General features: G+C 41.1%; 2 protein-coding genes and 1 long non-coding RNA gene across 5 annotated transcripts in view; 2 read left to right on the top strand and 1 right to left on the bottom strand.

Annotated features, from left to right (window-relative positions):
* The window catches only part of UBE2J1 (ubiquitin conjugating enzyme E2 J1), a 17,220-nt gene extending 12,393 nt beyond the window's left edge, over nt 1-4,827 (top strand). The window contains exon 8 of the mRNA XM_083734029.1: nt 821-4,827. Within this exon, the coding sequence (XP_083590155.1) occupies nt 821-1,084 (264 nt within the window). The 3' untranslated portion in view covers nt 1,085-4,827. The remainder of the gene's footprint in view (nt 1-820) is intronic.
* LOC310840838 overlaps nt 1-27,047 on the bottom strand; it is a 387,462-nt gene that overhangs the window by 15,932 nt on the left and 344,483 nt on the right. The window lies entirely within an intron of this gene.
* Nucleotides 3,842-27,047, top strand: LOC310842306 (gamma-aminobutyric acid receptor subunit rho-2; the record flags this gene model as incomplete). 3 transcript variants are annotated; one of them, XM_083734026.1, is made up of 10 exons in its annotated part: nt 4,003-4,193; nt 9,143-9,249; nt 16,068-16,135; nt 16,540-16,763; nt 17,389-17,471; nt 19,105-19,245; nt 20,572-20,724; nt 21,565-21,761; nt 21,868-22,005; nt 23,614-27,047. In XM_083734026.1, 10 exons carry the CDS (start codon nt 4,003-4,005, stop codon nt 23,920-23,922), a joined length of 1,611 nt encoding a protein of 536 aa, XP_083590152.1. In that variant the 3' UTR covers nt 23,923-27,047. The 3 variants fall into 3 exon arrangements, with proteins under 3 accessions (XP_083590153.1, XP_083590152.1, XP_083590154.1); XM_083734027.1 differs by lacking the exon at nt 21,868-22,005 and having other exon boundaries at nt 3,842-4,193; XM_083734028.1 differs by lacking the exons at nt 4,003-4,193; nt 16,068-16,135 and having other exon boundaries at nt 9,187-9,249.

Raw genomic sequence — 27,047 nt, 5'->3', positions numbered from 1 at the left:
CTACTGTGGATGCAATCTAAATTCACGGACAAATTGTAGACAAATCCCAGTTAAGCTTGTGTGTGTGTGGTGTGTGTGTGTGTTTTAAAGGTTGATGGAGCTGCAGATTGGTTTTTAAAAATCCTGTCAAATCGCGTCAGACCATCTGTTGCTTGGTGATGAGTATTTTCCAGCTATTTAGAAATACAGGCATGCTAATATTATGCAGATTTCCCCATCAATTTTCCTTCTGTCAGATTCTTACAGAGTTTGTGATTTGATTCCTGCCCCCCTGCAAGTTTCATAGTTCTTGAGTGTATGGTTTGTCATCTTAAGCATATCCATTTCACTCACCAGTAATATTAATTGTATTTTGTGCTGAGAAGGGGGGAAAGTCAATAATAGTTTGATTAACCTCATTTTAGATGACTTTGTTTTCATCTAGCAGCTCACTAGTTTTATTCCATTTGTTGGGTCATCAGAATGAGTGACACACATAAAACAAACTTCCACACTTTACACTATGTCATGGTTCAGCACAGGGATGATCATGTTGGACTCCAATTCCCATCAGCCAGCATGTTCAGTGGTCAAGAGATTATGGGTACAACAGGCTAGCCACTCTTGGTTTAGCACGACATTCCAGTTCATGCACAACCCTGAACCAGTGTGATGTAGTGGGTAGAGGGTTGATCTAGGAACTGGGTGATCAGAGTTCAAATCCCCTTTCGCCCATGAAGCTCACTGGGCAGCCTCAGTGAAATTGCCAAGCTGCATTTTGTTTCCATTCCATGTTCCATTCCATTCTGTTCTATTAAAGCCAGAATCTTTATTTTTTTAGTCTGAAAACCAGACCAACTCAGCCAGCTCAAGTCAAGAACAACATAACCAGCCTGCATCAAATAATACTTCTATGAGCCCTCGCCAGCGGCGTGCACAGCAGAGAAGGGTGCCAACTTCAACCAACTTCAATCAGGTTCAGCAGCCAAGGGTCAACACAAACCACATGGGCTCAAATGCGCTGATTCTCCTCCTTGTTTTAGCACTGGCAGCTCTTATATTTAGGCGTATATATCTAGCCAATGAGTATATATTTGAATTATGAGTTTTGGTCATTTAAAAAAAACTGTGACTTGAATTCTTTATTAAAATGTTCTGTGTTGGATATGTCATGAGGATTGTTTACATGAAATTACTTTTTGTATTTACTCACTTTACGTCTGAATTTAATGTATCATGAGGTACATTAATATCTGCAAGAAAAGCACACCTTGATATTGGTGTGAACATGAACTATTAATGATTAATACAAACTTAGCATATAACCTGAGAGATGATGTACAGGATATATATCTGCATTAGCAGGATATTTAAGGAGTGAGAGGGCTGAATGCATCACTTGTGAGCTTTGGTGGGTAATTTTAACTGATAAACACATAAACTTGTGGTTTAATGCTATGTGGCAACATAAATAATTATTATTTTCAAGTGTGTCTATAAAAAATTACCTGAGAAAGAACTTCTTAAATTGAAGAGCAGGTATACTTGCATAGTAAATATTACAAAACTGAGCAGGGAGGGGAAGTTGTTGATATTTTGTAAGTACATTTATTTCCTACACAACAAATTTTGGGGGGGAATCCCTTAAATTGTAGGGTTTTTATCCTCTGTGAAAAAGAGGGGCCAGAACATTGTTTGTTTTTCTTTTTAGTTTTAATTTTCCAGAAATTAGGATAATCTTTTGTGAGGTTTGAATGTCATTTTCTAATATTCAATTGTGTATATTTTGCTTTTTTAAATTTGAAGATCCTGGAAATAGTTATAAATATGTAATATTTACCCAGAGCTTATTGACTGTGACTTATTCCAGAAATATATATAATGCATTGAGATGATTGTTTCATGGGCCCATCATTTAATGAAAAACTCATTAAAGCATTTTCAAAACCCATAAGTAAAAACAAGATATTTTAATCTAACATCATCTATGAAATCTACCTAGTGCCGAAAAAGACCCCTGAAATAGAGTGAAGACTCAGTATGAGTGGAAGCTCCTTTGTCCAATGGGCTTTCCCAACCACTCCAACTCACCAAAAGCCACTCCTTTTGTAAGAAATCCATTTCAGCTGATTTGAGACATCTTCACACACACACACCCCCATACCATGCTGCTCTGAAGATCTTTGACCTCCAGCAGTGACTGTTCAGGATGCAAAGGTGTTGCAGAAGGTAGGCAAGGGCAAGAAAATCCCCTTTCCAGGGTATTTCTCTGTATCTTGCCTAGTGTAATTTGCATTTAAAAGTATCATTCTGGGCAGACTCCTGCCTGAGAAAATAAATCTTTAAATGTTTTCCCCCTTGACACAATATGCAACAATTTGTTGCGGGTCCTCACTTGTCTAAACTAATAGTAAACTCAGTTCTCCGAGCGCTGCTCCTTGTGTAGCCAGAGGAATGAAGCAGCAGCCCCGGAGTTTGCAGAAGTACAATATACTTTAGTAGGGAAAGCCATAGGAATGGAATTCTTCCAAAAACAGACCAATGAGGATTAAAGATGCTCGTAAAAATGGACATAGGATGCTGGCTGACTGCTGTAGGAAAGGGGGGATGGAAAACGAGGGGAGGGGGAATAGAATGGACTGGCTTAAAACATGAACACGAGCACACTGTACTGCAATATTTGGTTGTGAGTTCCACTTGTAGTGCTATATACATGTTATAGAATATGTGGCTTTAAAAAATTGCCCTTAGAACAATCAAGATCAAGTCTGGTCCCTGTAATATAACACATAATCATGGCCTGAGATATGGAGATGCCACATCAAAGTAGAAGCTACACAACTATTAATATTCAAATCTCACGAAGCCAGATTATTTTCTTCCTTGAATTTGCTTATCACATAGAAGTGCAAGTGGCGCTGCCTGGCTATGCAGTGATTCAAAACAACTCTGACTAAATAACATTTTATTTTGAAAACAAGGGATTGTTAAAGTTGGCATTTAACTTCTCATTTTAATCTTTGAGATCCTGAGAACTGTTGTAGTAGCTAGAAGTTTGACTCCAGAAATCTGCATTTCAGAAGCTATCTCACTGTATAGCCTTAGGGAAGCCACCACACTCTCCCAGCCTCAGTCACCCATGTGCAATATGTTAATAAAAACTGGTATACCTTATGGAGTTGCCCCAAGGATGACAGAGATAGTGAGTGTATAGAAAATGTTTGAAAATTAAAGCTCAAAATGTACTGCATAAGCATTACCTCCATTCATTATGACATTTCAGGATCAGAAACCAACTGTGAGTGCTCTAAAGACAAACAATTTAAGCCATTTCACTTATTTTGTTAACAATCTAGCATTTTCCTCCTGTTAAAGAAAATGGCACTTGATTTGTTACTTATCAGTTTAAGGTATAGTGCTTTTCAAGCAGACCTCACACAGCGGTTTAGAAAAGATTATTTACGAGCATTGATTAAAAATATGATAAAACTGAAAGACTATGATTTTAAAAAGCAGAGTGAACAGACTGTTTGCATGCTGGCAGCTCTTTTAGATGGCTAACTTAACTACAAGATCACAAACTCTACAGTAGAGTAACACTAGGCTATGTTTGCTGCATCATGAACATGTAAGCACCTGCCTCTCATTGAAGAATGCTCTCTGTAAGGCACACAGTCTATCCAGCCTCCCTAATAAAAAAACAGAGAGAGATGGTTTTGCACAGTCTGGCAGAGGATTGTGCAATTCCGAGATTAGTGGCTAGAACAAAACTGGCAGATGGAGTTGCATTCTTTTTATCCAATGGCTTTCTGCAAAAGCACTCGTTTAGGACCCAGTGGAAATGTTGCCAGATAGGACTAACTTCTTCATGAGTAATGGCCAATCCCTGAGCAGCAAGGAAAGGAAGAGCTCTGAGTAGGAAGCCCTGGAAAGCAGGTTTAAAATATTAAAGCAGAAAAGCAGTTTTCTTTCTAACAATGATCACACTGATAAATGTGAGATTCTGGAGATGCAGCTGATTCAATGTTTAAACCAGCGTGTACTTACACGGCAGGCGGTTACAGAACTGAAGGAGAGTGGAGCAGTGATTCCCACGGAATGCCTTACAATTTTGCAAAACTAATTTTGCTGATCTTTTGTTTGTTCTTCCTTGTGGAGAGCAGAAAGCACAGGAAAAGGAGATGGACAGGACAAGTAGAGCTGCCGCAAATAAGGTAAGGAGTAGCTAAAATAACTGATCACTTCCTCAGTTTTCACTATATATTTTCACCAGGAAAATGCTCAATACGTGTAGTTCTGCTGTATATTGCATGGTGTGCCTGAAAAGTACATGCACTATAACTGCTGGTGTGAGAGAGAGGTAAAACTCTAGTTCCCCGAATAATACTAAATTGCATTACTGCTTTGAGAGCTATTATAATGATTCTTTTCCCAAGAATTTTAAAAGATAATGTGATTATGGAATAGATTCTCAGATATGAACATTAAATATTGAAATTGCATCAACTGCTTTGTTACTTCAAAACAACCCGTAGGGCTGCTTTTTATCTTGACCAAAACCTATTGTAGATCTGAAGGTATAAAATATAAGACATAAAATATACTTCTCTAAATATCTTGCCTGTATCAGTTTCAGGATGTGCTCCCTGAAATCATGCATGTCTACTCAGAGAGAAGAACTCTTAGTTCAGTGGTTCTTATTACTAAATAGATGTGCAGAGGATTACAGCTTTTCTGTTTTATTTGTTTGGTGTTGGGCTTGTTGTTTTGTTGGTTAAACATTTATTTTTCTTTATGTATAAATGCCTAATACTCATATTTATAAATTCTACCTTTTGTTGTTGCAAATTATTTTGGTGAGCCTCACTTTTTTTTAGTACTGTAAGCATGTACCAAACAGCTAAAAGGTCTTAGTAAAGTTTTATCAGATTTAATATCATAGAGCATGGTGAATGGTTTATATGAGAAAAAGATAATCTCCCCCAAACTGCTAAGCAACCCCAAGTATATATTATCCATTTTTATACTGAGTTATGTCATCCAGTGAACCACATCTTACAGGACCATTTGCCTGGTTAAGACCTTATAAACAAAGTTGGGTTAATCCGTCTTATTAAATGGAAACACTGTGACCTTCATCTTTTTATTAGTTGTGTTTTCTTCAGCCTGACACTGTGAACTTAGAGCATGTTGCTCTCAAGCTTTGCACATGAAGTGATTACTAACTTCGTCCCACTGGGTAAGAGATTCACAATGGATGAGCTGATTTATTTTATTGGACTGCCATTGTTGGTGGAAGATTACATTCTCTCCAGCAAAACTAGTTCACCTCATGTTACTGGCCTCATTCTCTTGCCTTCCTGTGACATTTACAGTCCAAATCTTTACTGTGCAAGTAATTGGGAATGTTGTTGATTACAAAGACTGATCAATTCTTTGCTGTTTAGGAAAGAATTTAAGACAGCATTTATACCCTGTTTTTCAAAGGGGAAAAAAGCCTTCACAAAGCAGCTTGTTAATAATTCAGATTTGAAATGTTACAACATGGTGCAATCCTCCAAGCAGGGTCCATTGTTTTTAGATGGACTTACACAGAGGTCCCATCAACCTCTGCTTAACTCAATGGTGCACTGGCACTGCTTGCTTGACTTTCACCCTTTATATTAAAAGCTGCAGGACCATACTTATCCATACAGGTCCCCAGGAAGTGCCTACAGATGCATAAATGGGCACGGGATTCTTGTTCATAGTTTTGCACAATTTATGGTTCCTAAGAGCTGACTCCTCAGTACATTTTTCTTTTTATGGAGGAATACCTTTTGGTGTGAAACAACATCTACCCTTTGCAGAATTTTAAAAACGAGAATAAACAGCTTTAACATACCATTTATATGTGGGATTGTGCATATGGTTTAATATCATTCATTCAACTATCAGAAACGAAATAACATGGTCAGGGATGAGAGTTCTAGTCCCATCAGCACCTGGAGCACCACAGCTTCTCCAGCCCTCCTGCAAATAATGTATAATAATAATAATATATTTGTACCCTGGCTATCTGACTGGATTGCCCCAGCCACTCTGGGTGTCTTCCAACAAACATAATTAAAAAATCAAATGTTAAAAACTTCCATATACAGGACTGCATTCAGATGTCTTCTAAAAGTTATATAGTCATTTATCTCTTTGACATCTGATGGGAGGGCATTCCACACGGCAGGCGCCACTACTGAGAAGGCTCTCTGCCTGGTTCCCTCTCACTTCACTTCTTGCAGTGAGGGAACCATCAGAAGGCCCTTTGGAGCTGGACCTCATTGTCCAGGCTGAATGATGGGGGTGGAGGGGCTCCTTTGGCTGTATAGCACTGAGGCCGTTCATGGCTTTAAAGATCAGCACCAACACTTTGAATTGTGCTCAAAAATGTACTGGGAGCCAGCAAAGATAGGTGGTTAACTCTCACTTCAAACACTGGCAATTAGACAACATCAGCATCCTCCACCACAATTTAGGACAGCAGAGACTGGCTTAGGAGGTGCAGGGCAGGTCGTGTGGCACATGTAGCTCTGTCCAACACCTCAGCGTCACTGACTGTCAGCAACTGCTACCTGAGGTGGCTGCCACACACTGCCCAGCAGTAGGGCCAGCTCTTTTCTGGATTTTTGACCTACTCTCTGGGCAGAAGCATCCAAGAGAGACCAAGGTTTCCTCAAAGACTCCTTCTTCCACATGAAGGGAGATCCTGCCATAGAAGGAAGAAGCCAATTTGGAGACCTGGTTGTGACTTTGTAAGTGGCATTGGGAATGCCCCAGATGGCAGACTCTGATTAATTGGAACTCTATTTTTAATCGGCTATCAAGCTGTTAATCAATTAATGCTTTCTGCTTCAACAAATAATGGCATTATTTCATATGGCAGTGGGCTTCATAAAATCTTCCTTTCCCTATCCTTTCAACATTTCTCAGATTAAAAGTATTGTACTTGTTTTATACTGTTTGTAGCTCTTCGTCATTGTGGGGCACAGAAGTGGAATAAACCAGTTTTTTGTGAGACCTGTCAGCACACAGATTTTAGCAATTAGTGTACTAAACAAATACAACTCCTAATCATTATAATTGTTCACAATTTCAAACATAAGCTTGCTTACTAGTGAAGACCTACTAAATAAGTACAGTTAAGGTGCACACTGTGGAAGAAGAAACATAATGTTGGGGCATTCAGATTAATGCTAGCTGTGCCCTTTTACTGCCTCAAACAACAAGCATATGGGAGGAATTGGATGGTCATATTGAGTGGGTGGGTTGTAGCCAAGGGATTAAGAGGTGGGGGCTTTTAAATGAAGACGTTGCTTCTTCCTCCAAGACCTCCATCATCTCTCTGTATTCAATTAAGATTGTTGTCACTTTGCATGTTATATAGATGGCAGGAATCACTCCTTTCCTGCTATAGTGATTCTCTTCAACTGATCCAGAAAGCCCTCTCCAACTTCTGTGATCATAACCTCACTCTCCAATCTTGTTCATTCTTTGCACTGGCTCCCTATTAGTCTTTAACATCAGGTTCAAAAATGTCTCCTCTTCTTTAGGCCTTCTCACCCCTTGCCTATATGCAGAATACACATTATATCCAGCATTTTGACCACATCAGCAAGGCCGAGGGGGGGGGGGTCTTGTCATCTGGGCATCCCAGGACCTCCATACAAACTGTCCAAGCTTGCACACCCTGGGGAGGCCACTTTGGTGCTGCAAACACAGCACTTTTACTTCACCTCCAGAGGAACACTCCATTGCCTCTTGCGTCTCAAGACAGACGGGTGCCAATAACAACCTCAGATGCTCTACTCATATATAACGACAACACTATAGTAGTCATGAGTGTGCTAAGCTTTGCACCACAGTCTCAAATCACTCTCCACAAGTTGGAGGGCAAGCATGGAATGTTCTCCATGCACAACTGAGAATTCTGGAAGAATAGGGCTCTAAATTGTTCTGGGAGCTTCCATGAATGCCTGAGGCTCCCTGCTTCAGAAGTTTGCGATCTGGTTAATGGGAGCCAACAAAGGGAGCTTAGTGTGCTAATCCATGGTTTCCCCACTGGCATGTTGCTTTGCACATTGGATAGAACCCCCGACAGTGTTTGTGACAAGGAGATACAGCCCAAAATGGCATCTCCCAGGGCAACCAATCTCCACTCCCCACTGTAATGTTTGGCGGTAGTACACTACTAATGAAGACTGGGGCCACCATTTTGTGAGTCTCCACACTCCTGCTTCCTGTTCTTAGATGTGCATGGGGTATGATGTGGCAGAGACCTTCACCTATTGAGTTGGAGGATGTGTTACTTAACTCACAAATATGGCTGCCCCACAAGGCTTACAGTGTACTAGCCTCATTCCATATTATGAATACTTCAAAATGTTAGAAATCAATCACTACTGAGAGGCTATTTAGGGCTGCACAAGTTTGGACCAAACTCAATGAACTCCCATCAGTCTCAGCTAGCATTGAAATTTATCTGTTTCTGACTGTAGCAGTAGTATGTACAACTTTGCAGATCTCACTGCTAGAGCAAAGGGCTCTTGGGTCTTAATTTATTCTAATCCCCCCTCTTAAATCAGTAGTGATTAGAAAACTAGACATTTTCCTCTTACCTAACTGACCCCTGTATACCTTTAGCTGGACTATAATTAAATTTCCACATATGTATGTTATATTCACTTTTATATCAAGAGGTTGCTCTGCTATCTTTTTGCTACTATGCTAGTTAACTATAAGGTCACTTCCAATCAACCTGTTTACTGAGGATTCAACCTGAATAGTTTGCACAAAAGTTGCAGGGAGGTTATGTGGCACTGAGTCAAGCAATGATTGTTCCACACTTTCTAGAGCATTTCCCAAACACTTTCTTTGCCACAAAAAGTCTGTTGTTTTTTAAGTGGACATTTTGTGCAAGAACACCAAATTCACTTTTATTGTTCAAACTAAATTTGCTGGCATGCTCTTGAATCCCACCCGCAAAATAGCAACAGTCTGAAAGTACTTCAACTTCCATTGTAATATCCAAGTTACATAGAATTTCAGTACTATGATGATGATGATGATGATGATGAAGATGATGATGTTGGATGACTAGGAGTGACAGTTGGTTCTTTGCTTTCCATTTTAGTCACATATATAAGAAGAACCACGACATGACCAAAACTCGGACAGGAAAAAGTGAACAGCTCCTGAGGGTAGATGACCATGATTTCACCATGAGACCAGCCTTTGGAGGTAACTGGAGGGGTGTTGCAAATTCGTCCCCACAAAAAATGGTGGGAACAGCATTGTGGGGACTCACTGAGTTCAAGTCTCCAGGATTGACAATTGATCCTCTTTGCACAAGTTGTTATTATTATTATTAGTAGTAGTAGTAGTATATCCTGCCCATCTGGGTGGCTTCCAGTACATACAAAAACATAATAAAATGTCAGACCTATAAATGTGGTGAAGAAGCACATGCTCCATAGATTTTGCTGAAAATATTCACTGACCTTTTCTAAGCTGCACAATTTATACCTGTAACCCAGAAAGCATGTTAGTGGCAGATGCAGATGCAGTACGTAAGCACCAAGCTGAATTTAACTGTAGGCATGCACACAAATCTGGGTACAACTTTGACTGGAGCTATGGAATTACCATCTAATTTGTGTCAGCAGCTCAGTGTGCTTACCTAAGCGATTGGGTCACAGCTCTTAGGATGTACTTCTTGGGTCTCATCCCTACTGTTGTTTAATATGTAGCTTCCTGTACCTCAATTAATTCTCCATTGTCCATATGATGCACTCCTCTAAATCACTGCCTTGCCATACTTTCCCCTCCCTCAATCTGGATTTTGTTATACCAGGGATACTCTGAAAAGGAGACGGTATGAGAAAATTCGGACGAAGGGGGAGGAAAGTGGTGGGAAGGCATTGATTTTGTGGAGAATATCACATGGACAATGGAAAACAAATGGCTGCTGTTTTATTGCTATGGCCGATGGCTGATGCAATTAAGGTTCATTCATGGAGGTACAGGAAGCTTAGTGTCCACATTAAACAGCAGTATAGATGGGCCTTTGTCTCAGTTTGGCATGTCCACCGCATCCCACCATACAGGATATATAGATCCCATATGAATATATATCTAAAATCTTCTCTGTTCACCTCATGCATCTGACTTCTCCTTTCCTTGCATGTGGCAGAGCCTTTTCCTGTCCTAATATGAGAGCACATTTGATTTGACCCTTTCAGAGTTATCTCAGTGCCAATGACCTTGGCTAGCAGATGTTCAGGTATTATTTACTACAAATATTAATATCTAAAGATTATGTAAATATTTCATTTGGGCTCCCTTCCTCAAACTCTCACTGTAAGCATTTCATCTAGGACATCTCTCTTTTTTATAGGGAGTCCATGAATAAGCAGCTTTAGCTGATACTTAAAATAGCAGTATCTTTTCCGTCGAAGAACAGCCTAATATGGTTCCTGTGATATGGTTTATTCCCCACCCAGTGTAGTACCAGCCAGTTCCTACTGGGTTACATTTAATTGGCACATACGAGCTAAAAGCAGGTTCTGCTATCTTTTGGGTGCCTGTCAGCATGTTTGCAAAATGAAGAAAATGTCGTGGGCATGACAAACAGACCACAGCCATTAAGCACACTGTGTCTTGATGCATTGGCTACAACATAATGTTTATTTCAAGCATCAATTTGACAGCAGGGAGAGGCAGGGGAGATGATCCTGTGGGCACCAGAGCAGGGCTCTGTGGATAAAAATGGGGCTGTACTCCCTCTGAAGGAGTGAGTTACGTAGCTTTTGGGTACTTCTGGAGCCTTTGCTGTCGCTTGAGGCTCAGGTGGCCTCAGTGGTGCAAAGTGCCCTTATCTGGACAGAAATAGCCTAACTTGTGTATATCCGGGTAGCTTCTATGTTAGATTAATGTTGCATGTGTCTTCCTTTCCTGTTCCTGCTTTTGCAGGTTTGGGGGCACATTGTCAAAAGAAGTGTGTACACTAATTCTGCACTGTTTAGACACTGTAACTGTGCTCCCTTTTGATCTGTTTGGTCACTGATTCAGTGAAGGAGCGAGTACAACCAAATTTACCATGTCCTTTCCTTGAAATGAAATCTATAAAACATTCCAAATCAAAGTGGATGGAAGGCACCTTGTACTTGATCATTGGTATAATTAAAACTGTGCTTATTTTTCATGCAAGGTCAAGTCTGGGCTTCAGCCTCCCAGATTATTAATCTTTTGCCTCTTAAAGGAGATCTAAAATCCAATCACAATTTGAAAATAAAAATATAGCAAATGTTGCTCACGGAACGACAGGATTAGCCACCACAGCCTGGAGCCTAGCGGGCAGGTGCAGCAGCATAAGCGTCTCTGCTGAGCCCTGCCAGCAGAACTTAATCCTAACCTACAGAACCTTCCAGTCATCCATGGTGAATCGCTGACGTAGTAATGTTGTTGTGTACACAAATGTAAAAGCTGGAGTGACGTCAACCCTGCTAGGTTCATTCAGATGTAGGATTGCAGTATATGAAAGGGGGCAAGAGGGAGGGAAGAGAAGCAAGTTCTTCAAAGCACCGTGACACCCCCCACCTCCCTACAAGATCTTGGCTTCCAAGAAGCTCCTCTGCAGTGATGCAGCTAAGGCTAGACCTTGCAGCTGAAGCCCAGCCCAGCACCCACTTCCCTAAATAACCACCCAAGGGTTGCAGATGATGTAGGCAGCAGCCAAACACCCCACATCGACACCTGGGCTGCTGTGGGTCATGCCAGGGCTCACCACAGCTGGCACTTGTTGCCAGACATGCCAGACATATATATCGTTTAATAGTTAGAGGTGGCTGGCCGGCATTGTACATGCTCATTCTATTATTCAAAATCTGTAAACACCTAAGTGCTGTTTACAGGGACGGCTCATCCCATTTTGCCACTTGAGGGAAAATGAGAAGTGCAGAAGCGTATTTAGGGGGACGTGACTGGTTTGGTTGCACTGGGCACAGAGCTAGGGTTGCCACGTTGAGCTTTTTTTTTAGGAAGACCCGAAAGTTATTGACTTGTCTAAGATCCAGGTTAAAGCACCGCCTTTCGGAAATTCCTCCCAGACATTCTGCCTTTGAAATACCACTAATGTCCAGAAAAATCCAGACGTATGGCAGAGCCTCGGGGGCACCAAATTTTGGCACCACACAGGGTGCCGCCGGGGAAGTTCTGCCCCTGTAAATGGAAGTTTCATATGCTTTATGAAGTCCAACTGAGAGCTGTTATATACATTTCCATATTTTACTGTGATTAAATCAGATGCTTAGAAACACAAATATAAGGATAAACATATCCAAGATAAGCCAAAATTCCTAACTGAGGCTGCCTCCAAACTGTTAATATTTTGTGAGAGGGATTCAAGTGCATACTGAGAAATGTAGGATTGCACAGTTAAAGCACTCTGTTACTGTAGCACAACAAATTAGCTATATATACAAGAAATTGACTTCTTTTCCTCTAAGAAAGTAACAGAGTAATGCAATGAAAAGTGTGGAACGAAGAGTGATTAATAGAAAATCTTGTAAATGTCCCACAAGCAAATCAGGATGAATGCTCATTGCCGTATCACTTCCCTGCAATCAAATCAAAAGGAATCTACCCTCCCTGTAAGCTTTGTGCAAGCAAATCAGGAAGAATGCTCAATAAATACAGTAGGTCACTTGAAGGAGTCCTGAACAGGCTCAAGCAAGCAACAAAATTTCACACATTAAAAAGCAGACGAAAGTTTGAACTGATGGAAGCAGGGAGCAAAGTTATCAGTGAGAATGTCTCTCACACAACCCCTACTGAAATAGATGGAAGTTGCAGTTACCCTGTGGAGTTGTCCCCTCTAGGGAATTCAGCCTGCGAGGGAAATATGCTCCCCATCCCTGCTTTATATTTACTATGAGAGAGAAACCAAGCAAGCTAAGACTGGGGGCCATAGGCAAAATAAGCTTCCCAATCACCAGGCAGCGCCTACTGCCACCCCCAGCTGCTCATTTGATAGGGACTTGTGTAAGAGACATTCCTCATGCATTGCATCCTAGAATCTCTAACAGATACTTTCAGGGTTTTCCATTTCTGTTCCCTTCCCCAGTGGCGTAGCATGGGGGGTGCAGGGGGGGCCGGCCGCACCGGGCGCAACATCTGGGCGTTATGGGGCGCAAATCCACGGGTTAGGGGGTGCAAATTACTTGCCTTGCCCCGGGTGCTGACAACCCACGCTACGCCACTGCCCTTCCCCAACCTTTATTTCCTGGACGTCAGAGTTTTATTTTGTTTCCCCTTCTATAGTGTTAGTTGGTGACGAATTTAACTAATCATCTGGAGCAGCATCCCCCCCCCGACCTCCCCCTTCTACCACTGTGTAGTTTAGTTGGAAGCAGAGACAGGATTAAAAACCTAGCAGCTCTCTTATGACCGCAAGGATTAGCGAGATCAGAAATCTCTTGACATCTTCCTGTGACTCATCACCAGATGCTTAATTCAACAGTATGGTCTGCAGCATGGACAACCTTCTAAACCCACCCAGGCAGGGCTTGAGGCTGTTGGATTTGTGTTGTTTTTGATTCTATAAAAAGTGCTCACCATGGCTGTAGTTTTTTTTTAATGATTCCTGCTATTTTATACTACTACTCAGCAGGATACTCTTTTTAAAAAAATCTTTCCACTATGCTTGAACATAAACACTATGTGATTTGTGTGTGATGTCAGGATGTAGACCAGGGGTCAGCAACCTTTTTCAGCAGGGGGCCGGTCCTCAGACCTTGTGAGGGGCCGGACTATATTTTGGAAAAAAATATGAACAAATTCCTATGCCCCATAAATAACCCAGAGATGCATTTTAAATAAAAGGACACATTCTACTCATGTAAAAACATGCTGATTCCTGGACCGTCTGCGGGCTGGATTGAGAAGGCAATTGGGCCACATCCAGCCCACAGGCCTTAGGTTGCCTACCCCTGACGTAGACTTTACAAAAGTCAAATGCGTATGGCAATTTAAAGCACTGTGCTAACAACTCTTCTTCTAGGAATATTATTAGCAGTTTCTACAATTAGCTGACACTTGGAAGCAGTCAGATATGTAATTATATCCAAAACAAAAGCAGGAAAAAATAAATAAATGGGAGTCCTGCAATTCCATTGTTGTAGTATATCCAATTTTGAGCTAGACTCTATGCAGCTATAGAAAGCTTAATATATTCAGTTACATAGTATATTTTGGAAATTTTTGTGAGATCATATTAATAGGTATATTTAAGGACTTTAGTTTTTTAAAACGTATACTCCAGGTAGTGTGATTGCTGAACTTGAGCCAGACATCCTGGAGAGTGAAGTCAAATGAGCCTTAGAAAGCACTGCTAATAACAAGGCCAGTGGAAGTGATGATATTCCAGCTGAACTATTTAAAATTTTAAAAGATGCTGCTGTTAAAGTGCTACACTCAATATGCCAGCAAGTTTGGAAAACTCAGCAGTGGCCAGAGGATTGGAGAAGATCAGTCTACATCCCAATCCCAAAGAAGGGCAGTGCCAAAGAATGCTCCAACTACCGCACAATTGCACTCATTTCACATGCTAGCAAGGTTATGCTTAAAATTCTACAAGGCAGGCTTAAGCAGTATGTGGACCGAGAACTCCCAGAAGTGCAAGCTGGATTTCGAAGGGGCAGAGGAACTAGAAACCAAATTGCAAACACGCGCTGGATTATGGAGAAAGCTAGAGAGTTCCAGAAAGACATCTACTTCTGCTTCATTGACTATGCAAAAGCCTTTGACTGTGTTGACCACAGCAAACTATGGCAAGTTCTTAAAGAAATGGGAGTGCCTGATCACCTCATCTGTCTCCTGAGAAATCTCTATGTGGGATAAGAAGCTACAGTTAGAACTGGATATGGAACAACTGATTGGTTCAAAATTGGGAAAGGAGTACGACAAGGCTGTATATTGTCTCCCTGCTTATTTAACTCATCTGCAGAATTCATCATGCAAAAGTCTGGGCTGGATGAATCCCAAGCCGGAATTAAGATTGCCGGAAGAAATATCAACAACCTCAGATATGCAGATGACACAACCTTGATGGCAGAAGTGAGGAGAAATTAAAGAACCTTTTAATGAGGGTGAAAGTGGAGAGCGCAAAATATGGTCTGAAGCTCAACATCAAAAAAACGAAGATCATGGCCACTGGGCCCATCACCTCCTGGCAAATAGAAGGGGAAGAAATGGAGGTAGTGAGAGATTTTACTTTCTTGGGCTCCATGATCACTGCAGATGGTGACAGCAGTCACGAAATTAAAAGACACCTGCTCCTTGGGAGAAAGGCGATGGCAAACCTAGACAGCATCTTAAAAAGCAGAGACATCACCTTGCCAACAAAGGTCCGTATAGTAAAAGCCATGGTTTTCCCAGTAGTGATGTATGGAAGTCAGAGCTGGACCATAAAGAAGGCTGATCGCCGAAGAATTGATGCTTTTGAATTATGGTGCTGGAGGAGACTCTTGAGAGTCCCATGGACTGCAAGAAGATCAAACGTATCCATTCTTAAGGAAATCAGCCCTGAGTGCTCACTGGAAGGACAGATCCTGAAGCTGAGGCTCCAATCCTTTGGCCACCTCATGAGAAGAGAAGACTCCCTGGAAAAGACCCTGATGTTGGGAAAGATGGAGGGCACAAGGAGAAGGGGACGACAGAGGACGAGATGGTTGGACACTGTTCTCGAAGCTACAAACATGAGTCTGACCAAACTGCGGGAGGCAGTGGAAGACAGGAGTGCCTGGCGTGCTCTGGTCCATGGGGTCACGAAGAGCGGACACGACTAAACGACTAAACAACAACAACAAGTTTTTTAAAGGATGTTTATGAAATGCTGAAGATAGATATTAATAGTTAAGGTATTAATAATATATTTATATGGTGTGGTACTGTATGGTTTCATATGGCATATTTAATGACAATTTTATGTAAATATTTGTATAATAATAGTTTTTTTTATAATAGGTAGTTTCTAATAGTTCAATTTCACTCTGTCACAGGCCCTGCTATTCCTGTCGGGGTGGACGTGCAGGTTGAAAGTTTGGACAGTATTTCTGAGGTTGATATGGTATGTAATTTTCAATTAAGGTTTGATTACCTGTGCCTAGTCAGGAAAAAAACCCCATATTTTGCTTCCAGGTAAAGGTAAGGTGTCCCACTCTTGACTTTTACTTATTTCTTACAACTAATATCATTATGAGATTAACACGGATAGAGATATCATTATAGGATTGACTTTAAACAAAGAAGCAGCTACGTGTGTTATGTGTTCATAAACTGGTAAACAAGTGAGGAGGACAAGAAAAGCATTTCAGTCCTCTGGCATGCTGCTAATGACAAACAGTGATTCCGTACCTCAGCAGTGGATACATAATTTGGACTTTTTCCTCATCCATTCTACTCATTTTTTCACATGTGTGGAGCATAAACCGCAAGACACATTATCTCCCCTTTTTCTTCCTCTTGTTGCAGGACTTTACGATGACACTGTACCTGAGGCATTACTGGAAGGATGAGCGCCTCTCCTTTCCCAGTCATACTAACAAAAGCATGACTTTCGATGGGAGGCTGGTGAAGAAGATCTGGGTGCCAGATGTCTTCTTCGTTCACTCAAAGAGATCCTTCATTCATGACACAACCACTGACAACATCATGCTGCGGGTGTTCCCGGATGGCCATGTGCTCTATAGTATGAGGTGAAAAGCGCACCAATTAGCTCAATGTGAACAGCACTGTATTGTTTGCCCAGAAATATCTTGGAATAGCTCTACAATGTAATAACAATATTTGATGGTTAATATCTGACAGGCGTTTTAACTAACACACTCAGGAGCCCTTGTTCCTCTGTATAGGTAAAGGTAAAGGGGACCCCTGACCATTAGGTCCAGTCATGACCGACTCTGGGGTTGTGCGCTCATCTTGCTCTATAGGCCGAGGGAGCCGGTGTTTGTCCGCGGACAGCTTCCGGGTCATGTGGCCAGCATGACTAAGCCGCTTCTGGCGAACCAGAGCAGCACACGGAAACGCTGTTTACCTTCCTCTGCATAGCATGTGGCAAAACAGGAATTAATATAATACCTGAAAGAAGGAGAAAAACCTAGTGCATGTGGCCTCCACAGTGATCCTGGTTATCTCAACTCCATTAATTAATCTGCAATTACACTGTAATTTTATTAATCTACCAGTTGAATCAATTACAACTTGAAGCCTGCCCAAGTATGGAGATTGGGGAAGGTACTATCTTCCTATATTTTCCCTGCACCTGTGACTCAGTCCTATTCCCTACCTAGCAAAACTGACTTTTCTTTTTGGAATTTCTAGGATCACAGTTACAGCCATGTGCAACATGGACTTCAGCCGATTTCCGCTGGATTCGCAGACTTGTACTCTGGAGCTCGAAAGCTGTATGTGGCATTCATGTTTCTATCTGCAATGTTTTCCTAGATGTCTACACAATTCCTTGTGGATTTGTTTGAAGTGTGCATGTTAAAGTGAACATAGGATCCATAGGATCTGCCGATGACTGTGCACCACAAGTCAATAAATGTAGTCATATAAGAGCTGATCAAGCATAGAATCCAGCATATCAGAGACTGGATATATGTCTAGGTAAATGTCTATGTCACTGTAACCAAGGGGCAACCAATGGAACATCCTGCAGACCGTGGAGTCTAGGAGGTGGAAAAGGCATGTTTCAATTATGCAGATGTTAATGCTGAGCACCCCTGACTCTGGAAGAGGCTTAATTGCTCTGTGAACCATAAAATTTACATTTGTGTGTCCTCTGGCTGAAAAACAGTTCACCACTCATGGTATATACAGCAAGACCCTATTTAGTATTACCGTTTAGCCATGCCATGTTCCAACAATTTTGTGTATATGTACACTACAAATGATACTGTTTCTATAACAGTGCAATTCTCATGGCTGCTGTGCAAAGAATCCTGGGAACTGTCATCTGGTGAGAGTGCTGAGAATTAACAATTTTTATGTATGTATGCATGCATGTGTGCATGTCTCACCCATCTGGAACAAAAGTAACACTCAGGGTAGTGTGCAATGTTTAAAATTACAGTTTCGGTTTTTTAAAAAAGTATAAAAGATCCCAAGCACACCACACTTATAGCTTTGTTATTCCCAAAGTCCTTGAAGGAGAGGGACAGAAGCTTAAGGTTACAATCCTATGTATGGCTACTTGGAAGTAGGAATAGGGAGAAATTCGGTTTAGTTTGCATTTGAAGGAGAACCTATCTCATCATCACTGAAACGCAGCCATCCTTTGAGATTCGCACTTCTCTAAATTTTGCAAAGCATTCTTTAGCCAGGAAATCTGTACAAAGTTGCATATATGAGTTTATATATGAGTGAAAATAACATACCAAAATTCCTTCCAAAAATGCTTATATAAGGAATATATAAAGAAATTGCATACAAAACTGTGTATATTGTGAGAAATTAATAGTAAACTCTTAATGATGTGTATAACTTAAAACTGTGATAATGAGAAACAGAGAGAAGCCAAAATTGACAGATTCACCCAATCCTACTTGGGAATAACCCCAACTGAAAAGAGTGAATTTACTTCTGGGTAAATGTGCATAGGATTATGCAGATTTGAGTGTGAATCCCACTGAGTTTACAGGATTTACTTCTGAATAAATGCATGTAGGATTGCTGCATAAACCTTTTTTAAGTTTGAGAGTAGAGGTATACTAATCAAGCATGTATGTGTAATAATACTTTCTCCTCCTCTGTCCAATGTTTGCCTGTTTTCTTAAGAACCCCAGTTTAGTTATGTGAGATTATTATTGTTTATATACCACCCTTCATCTGAAGATCTCAGGGCGGTTCACAAGATAAAAATACAGGAGATTAGTATCAGTACCAGCCAGCACCCAGGTCCATTATATATTTAAAAAACAACAGATTATTTTATTGCCCTCTCACATTAAGCCATTGATTCATCTGACTATTTTACTATTTTGCTGTTGACCTATAAATGTAATATTATTTTTGTCCCATCACTACCCTCCACAGATGCTTACACAGATGAAGATTTGATGCTGTACTGGAAAAATGGGAATGAATCTCTAAAAACAGATGAGAAAATCTCCTTGTCTCAGTTCTTGATACAAAAATTTCATACAACCTCCAGACTCGCTTTCTATAGTAGCACTGGTATCAGGTTTTCTTTCTAATCCTCTTCTAAATGCCTGCCACACTTATAACTCAGCCTCACAAGTTTGCCTGGTGAAATGCCAATAAAATTTCACTAGCCCCTTTTCTGTCTTTTGATCATCATCATCACCATCACCATCATCCTGCCTTTCTTTGAAGGGCAAGATTCAAAGCTTTGCCCATCCCCATTTTATCTGCGCAATAATATTATGAGGTAAGTTAGGCTGAGAGATAGTGACTGGCCAAAGGTCATCCAGTGAGCATCATGGCTGAGTAGAGATTTCAACTTGGAACTCTCCAACCCTTGTCCAATACTCTAAAAACTATACCACAAACACTGTCTGCTCTCTGTGAGTATATAAAAATCATTGAGCATAATACTAAGGGTCAGACTCTGCATGTTGATGGATTTGCATTCAAGTGTCTCTTTTTTATTCTCTAGTCTGGCCTTAATAAGCACCTTTGAAACTTTCTTATGCTATTTGCATGCGTGGATGCAATCAAAGCATGAGCAAGCCATTTTAAAATCATCCGCACGTTCTATATAATGTAGGCTTCAATGTGGAAATGCAAAAAAGGTGTGAAAATACTGGAGATCAGTGGATGGTACTAAATTTACCAAAAACTGTGCGATTTTCTAAGATAATACGTAATTTCCACAAGCACAAAGGCACTCTGTGTATATGTTAATGATCCCCAACCTGCTGTTAAGGAACAAAAGTGTCATTTTATATGGTAGTTTAATACTAACAGTATTAAGTACCTCACTGTGTAAATCCTTTGGCAAAGTCACTCTCAGTCTCGCTCCACATTTGTAAAATGAGAATAGAAACTTGTTCCGAAGTCAAAATGAATTCTTTAAATTTAATCACACAGAGAAAGTGTTATCTATATACAGTGGTACCTCAGGTTACATACGCTTCAGGTTACAGACTCCGCTAACCCAGAAATAGTGCTTCAGGTTAAGAACTTTGCTTCAGGATGAGAACAGAAATCGTACTCCGGCAGCGCGGCGGCAGCAGGAGGCCCCATTAGCTAAAGTGGTGCTTCAGGTTAAGAACAGTTTCAGGTTAAGTATGGACCTCCAGAACGAATTAAGTACTTAACCTGAGGTACCATTGTAATAGTATATAATATTAATATTTCTTCCTTGTCTTTTTTTCTGTTCTTCTATTTTTGTACTTTCAGAACCATCCTTTATCCCCGCCCTCCCTTTGCTGGACTTTTATCTCTGTATTACATACTATGTCTCACCTGATTATTGCTCATACCGCCATAAGGAGACCTACCACACATTTTTAATAGTTGCCATTTTCTCCCTAATAGGTTGGTACAATCGCTTGTACATTAACTTCACGTTACGTCGCCACATCTTTTTCTTTTTGCTGCAAACATATTTTCCAGCCACACTCATGGTCATGCTATCTTGGGTGTCATTCTGGATTGATCGCAGGGCTGTGCCGGCTAGAGTATCGTTAGGTGAGTGATTCTCAACTTTTATAAAGGACGGCAGAGCTGGATACAAGGGAAGGAAAACTACAGAGCCCCTATGAGCAAGTTACACTCAGAGTAGACTCATTGGAGTTAATGGACCTAAGTTGCGTGAGAGGCAGAGTCTAATTACTGCAGGGCCAGGGAAGCTGTCATCCCCCATTTGTTGTTGGGCTTTAATTCTCAGCAGCTTCAACTATCATGACCTGTGGTCAGTAAGGATTGTTTGTTTATTGCATTTACAGTATATTTCACCTTTTCCTCCAAGTAGCTCTTCAAGGTGGTGTACATGGCTCTCCCCACACCTCATTTAATCCCCACCAAGGTTAGGCAATGACTGGCCCAAAGTCACTCAGGAGATTCGAACCCTGGCTTCCCACGCTGTAGTTCAACACACTAACCATTATACCACACTTGCTTTTGATGGGATGGGAGTTGCAGTCCAGTAACTTTTGGAGGTCAAAAGGTTTCTCATTCTTGAATTACTGTATTCTCCAAACTAAAATGGGGAGAGACTAAGACCCAATGATTAACACTGAAACTAAGCTCAGCTTCATAATAGATGCTTGTTGACAGTAATTTAATTCTAAAATAGTCCAGGGGGTCCAGTGTTCCTTCCTGCAAGTTCTTCCACTGAACACAGTGTGCCTGGTGTCTGTCTGTGATTGCTTAGTGGTGAGGATGTCTGCACACCCTCAAGCAGATTCTGTTCATTATCACTTCACATGTACCACACTGAGCAACAGTTTTTTTGAAAACAGGTTCTGTGGCTATGAGACCTGGCTGAAATTAAACCCAATTCTTAACACTTGTGTGGGGCCTTTTCAGGGATCACGACGGTGCTGACCATGTCTACCATCATCACGGGTGTCAATGCCTCCATGCCTCGAGTTTCCTACATCAAGGCTGTGGACATTTACCTCTGGGTCAGTTTTGTGTTCGTCTTCCTTTCGGTGATAGAGTACGCAGCTGTGAACTACCTGACCACTGTGCAAGAGCGAAAGCAGAGGAAGCTACGAGAAAAGGTGAGAAGCACTTCCTGCACACCTGACTAATATATTAGGGGCTAGTGAATGCGAATGAGGAAAACTGACCCTTGTGTGTCTGTGTGTGTGAACAATTTTTGTCTAGAGCATGCAAGCTGACTCCGAATCCCTGACACCACAAAAGCAGGAGTTGGTGATAGTAGGAACAACAGAGGGAAGGAAACTAAGATCAGAACTGGGGAAGTCTGCAACCTGGGACTTTGGCAAAGACAATATAGGGAGGGTAAGAAGGGGGAAATTCAGTATGGCATTTCCCTGTGTTTGCTGCATTGTTTTTAGGTACTCCTCATGAATCACGACGAAGCCCTGACCAGTCAGGTGCGCATTTCAAAACTGGATTCAGCCAATATAATAGTAGGAGCTAGACGCTTGCAATACAAAATATAGACGGGCCTCTTGCGTTACACAGAAGTTGTGGCTTCTGTGAACTCTGTAGCTTTGCTTTTATACTTTCATTGTGTCTTCTGAATTGCACCCTGCCCTGAGACTCCTGCTACTGAAGAGAGCTCATAAATGACCTTAATTAATTATAATTTTATAATTAATTATTAATTAAGGGGCCGGAACAGATGCATGAATGACATATGCATCCCATTTGCACTTTCCATGTCAAGTGCAAAGGGGTAGCTCATGCATCTTTCCCACAATTAAACAAGCAAACCAGAGATCCACACATACAGACAACGTGAATCTGATCAGGTGGATCTGCAGCTGAACCACACAATGTTCACCTAGGGCCCCAGTCAGCTGGCTTGAAATATCATTTAATGCCGATGGGGATACACATCCTCATCTGAAGCTGATTAGTTGTAGTGTTTGCCACTTGTGTGAATAGAGTTGGGTCCAGGCTGCTGTGCATTTATGGCGCAACGGAGCTCACCCCATTGTGCTGATTCAAACCACCAATCTTCCGATCGGCAAGTCCAAGAGGCTCAGTGGTTTAGACCACAGCACCACCTGCATCCCTCTTGATGATGAGGATGAGATGCTTCTGTCAACCTAGCAGTTTGAAAGCACACCAGTGCAAGTATATAAATAGGTACTGATGCGGTGGGAAGGTAAACAAGGCTTTGTGCACTCTGCCTTCCGTCACAGTTGCGCCAGAAGTGGTTTAGTCATGCTGGCCACATGACCCAGAAAGCTGTCTTTGGACAAACACTGGCTCCCTTGGCCTCAAGTGAGATGAGCGCTGCACCCCATAGTCACCTTTGACTGGACTTAACCATCCAGGGGTCCTTTACCTTTACCTTGCTTTTATGGAGACTCATATATTGTTGTTAATTGTAGAAAAAGGAAAAGTATAATTTGTGTGATCACCATTCTGAGTTCTACAGTCATTTATGTAAGTCAGTGTTACTGTATAAAAAGAAAGGTTGTCTTTATCTTCAGCTATTTTTCAATCAAATTTTGAGCTGCAGACTTCCAGAAAATAAGAAAAATATGGTAGTTAAAGGATCTCCACTATTGGTATTGCACCTTTACTTCAATACAATTGGTATTGCACCTTTACGGCAAGGAAATGTAAGTCCAAATGGATGCAAAATTTCAGAATTAAAACTTATTGTTACCTTATGTCACACAAATAATATTTTCCACCCTGAATTCCCCTTTGCTTAACCCATACAGGGTTTCATGAGCAGATGGATAGTACACCTGTATGGGTTTAGTGTGTCTTGATAATAACTTTGGGAAACTGCAGAAAAAGAGAATACGATTTTCAGTTGCAACATTAATGCATTTTCTGTATAAAATCAAGGTCTAATTTTTGTCCCCTGTTCTGTTTTTGCAATGCCTGAGTTTTCATCTGCTTTTTATTGTTCTCTTTTCTCAGTTCCCATGCACGTGTGGAATACCTTCTACAAAAACTATGATGCTGGATGGTATTTACAGTGAATCGGATACCAATAGCCTAGAAGGGTACCCAAGAGGCCAGATGGTGGCTGAGGAGGATAAGCAAGACAAGATGGTGGTCCATTTGGCCCTGAATAATGAGTCTAACTCCTCAAGGAAGAAAGGGCTGAAGGGACATGTTAGCCTCCGTATCATGCAAAACACACACGCCATTGACAAATACTCCAGAGTAATATTTCCAGGCACCTATATATTTTTTAATTTAATATACTGGTCTGTCTTTTGCTGAATATGCTAAGGCAGTGATTTTCCCAGGAGATACTTTAAAGACTATTGTGATTTTTGAGGCTTTTTGGCCTCTGAGAGATAAAGCAATCCCGTCCTGTTGCACCTTTGGAATGTGTGTTGGAAAGGAGGCACTGCAACACACAATGCTATTTGGAGACCGTTCACCTGTGCCAGTTAATTTAGGCTTCCCATTCCTTTGTTAATTTTTGATAGTCTTGACTTTCATACTTGAAAACATCCACCTGTTGGCTTTGGATCTCAGTCACTGCATGTGTCTTTTACAAGTGGATGCTGGCAAAAGGATGGCCGGATCTACACTTTTAAAAGGGATCTGGAGTAGATTTGGAGTTTGCTATGAAATGTTGAAATCAAGGGAAACTGCTACACCCTTATGGGGAATGTGGTGGTTTTTATTATAAGGGGCAGCAAGCTGACACCTGTAGGGTTTGTTTTGCAACTACTATGGACAAACCACCCAAGCTAATCTGCCTGATAAGAAAAAGGGGCTTCATATGGTGACTGAAACCGTCTTGAAAACAGCAGGTTTCTTAGGATGCTGTTTAAGAAGGCTGCTTTTACAAGTGAGGTTGCACATGATAGCTGGGTATCCCAGTGTATTTCCACAAGCACTTTTTATCTTTCTTCCCTCCTCACAAACTCCTTTATGTTGCAGGAGGAAAGTTACCCCCCCCCCACATCTTTATAATGTTCCCTGTACATGGGAACAAATTCAGTCAGGGGTTATAGATCTTCTAGGCATTCAGTGGACTAAATGTTATTGTCTTTTTGGGGAGTAGGGCTGCCTAGGTGAACATAAAGGATTATTTCTTGCAACGTAAGGATCAGGTTTAGGCATGGCCCACAAAGCTCTACATTTTGGTACTCTGGTTTTTTCTTATTTATTTGAATTAGAGATAAATAACACTGGAAATATGAACCTGAAGCTCATTCTGAATGCAAAAACAGCAAAGAGTGGTGCCTTAAAGGTGAACAGGGTTGTTGCAACATGACATTTTGGGGGCTCATTTTTGTCAGATGTAGGAAATGCTATCTTCAGTTATGTAATACGCACACATAGGAACACATACAGAGGAAATTTTTTATAGACAATAATTCTGGGCTTTTCTTAAAGGAGGAAATATATAATGAAGACTCCCATGTAAATATTAAGAGGGGGATATAAAAAGCTGGGAACCATGCAGGAAATGGAGCAGAGAAGTATCAGATACATTTGCAATATATAGGTACCCCACTCCAGAGATCCTTGTTTGAAGTGGTAAGAAAGGACAAAGGGGAACCCTGGAATTAATCTCCACATCCCTCAACAGATATTAGAAGCTTGTCAGAACTGACAACATTAACCAACCAGTTGTGTATGTAACCTTGTGCGCTGGTCCTGATTTCTCCCCATGCTGCAATATTTTGCACATGTGCAGGATTGTACAAAGAAGGGCAATTCACAAACAGAAGCTCATTTCTATATGTAATTCATTCTCTCAGTTAAGTGGGTATAGGGTTGTAGCTGCACCACATTGTGCCTTAGTTTCCCCATCTGTAAAATAGGGGGTGATGAACTAGCCTACCTCACAGGAGTGTTTTGAAAGCTTGACTGACTAAGAATGATTTCTAAGACATTTCAGATTCTTTTTTAAGGCCCAGTGGAAATGTAGGGTTTATAATGAATATACAGGGCCATAGCTGTCAATCCTATTTGGAATAAGGGAATTTCACTTAAAAATGGAAAAAGTTGACAGCTATGATACAGGCTCAGTTTGCACATCACAGTAAGCCATAATTAAAGGTTTGTTGTGAACATAGCAATCTGGGCTGTCTTGCTCCATTCCCTGCTAATGCATAGAGGATGCAAACCTAAATCCCTGGCATAACAATATGTCTGAACCAGGGCTCATGGTTTATTCTTGACCAGCCAAGTACAAAACCTGGCTTATCATCATGCTTTGTTTAGAGCAGCAGTAGCCTTCAAAGTGGTTTGGTGCTGCTTACCTGGCTTCCCAATGTGGAGGTCACTGCATGGAGGGTCAAGACAACTGACGGGTTGGTGCAGTGCAAGTTCTGCATCAGGACAAATCTGATTCTCACTGACCTCCCTGCTGCTTCTCCCATCTCCTTTTCAGTTACCATCAACAATCTCTGTGTTGGTAAGCTATCCTGTTCATGCCCCGCTGACTGCAGTGGTTTTGAGTGAAACAAATAATGATCCCTGGGTTTTATGTAGTGCTAAGCCAGAGACCATGGTTTGTTTCTCCCCAGCACTATGGGAGAGAAGAGCAGGTGTAATTGATTCATGCACAGTAAACCATGGTTCTAGTTTACTGTGAAGTGCAGATGTGGTCAGTGTAACTTAACTAAGCAGCCTGCTGCTAATTAGTACGTTAATGTGAAGTATAAAGAACTACCAGGAAAACTGGTTTCCTATACATCAGGTGTGTACAAAGTCTGTTTCGGGGGGCCTAATCAGCCCACCGGTCAGTTTAATCTGGCCCCTGTGGTCAACAACTTTGGTCAGCCCTTATGGTCCTTCACTTCATCAAATCTGGCCCTCTTTGAAAAAAGTTTGGACACCACTGCTACACATGAATCATTTGGAATTTTCAGGAATAATGGGGCCAAGCTAGCCATGGTTCACCACAAGTAACACTAGTGGATTTGCACCAGGGATAAATGTTTTCCATGATAACTGTAATAAAATACTATGCATACAGGTTAATTTAACTTGCTGTGTAAATAATTATATTGGCTACAGATTGCTATTTATTTTTACAAGCTCTCTTGCTTAACCTATCTAGTGGCAGGAAATAGTTATTCAGATGCTACATTCTGTTTTGTCTACATGATCTCTCATTTAAATGCTATGTAATGAACTTTGTTCTGAAGAGCTTAGCCTTAGGTAACTTAATATGGACATGTGCATGTATAGAATATAAAACTAAGTGTTTCTAGCAGATGGAGTTATATGTCCTGGACATGGGTACGGGTCTGGGATTGTCAGTTACTGAAATAACAGTCTTGAGCAGGAGCATAGTATTGTTTGACAGCTTTGAGACTGTGTTCTGATTCAAAATTTTAGCTCAATAGTGGAGACCAATAAAGAACAAGACCTCTTAA

This window comes from Podarcis gaigeae, assembly GCF_964106915.1.
Source record: "Podarcis gaigeae genome assembly, chromosome: 3".
In the NCBI taxonomy this organism is placed as follows: domain Eukaryota; kingdom Metazoa; phylum Chordata; class Lepidosauria; order Squamata; family Lacertidae; genus Podarcis; species Podarcis gaigeae.
This window is presented reverse-complemented; position numbering and strand designations above follow the sequence as displayed.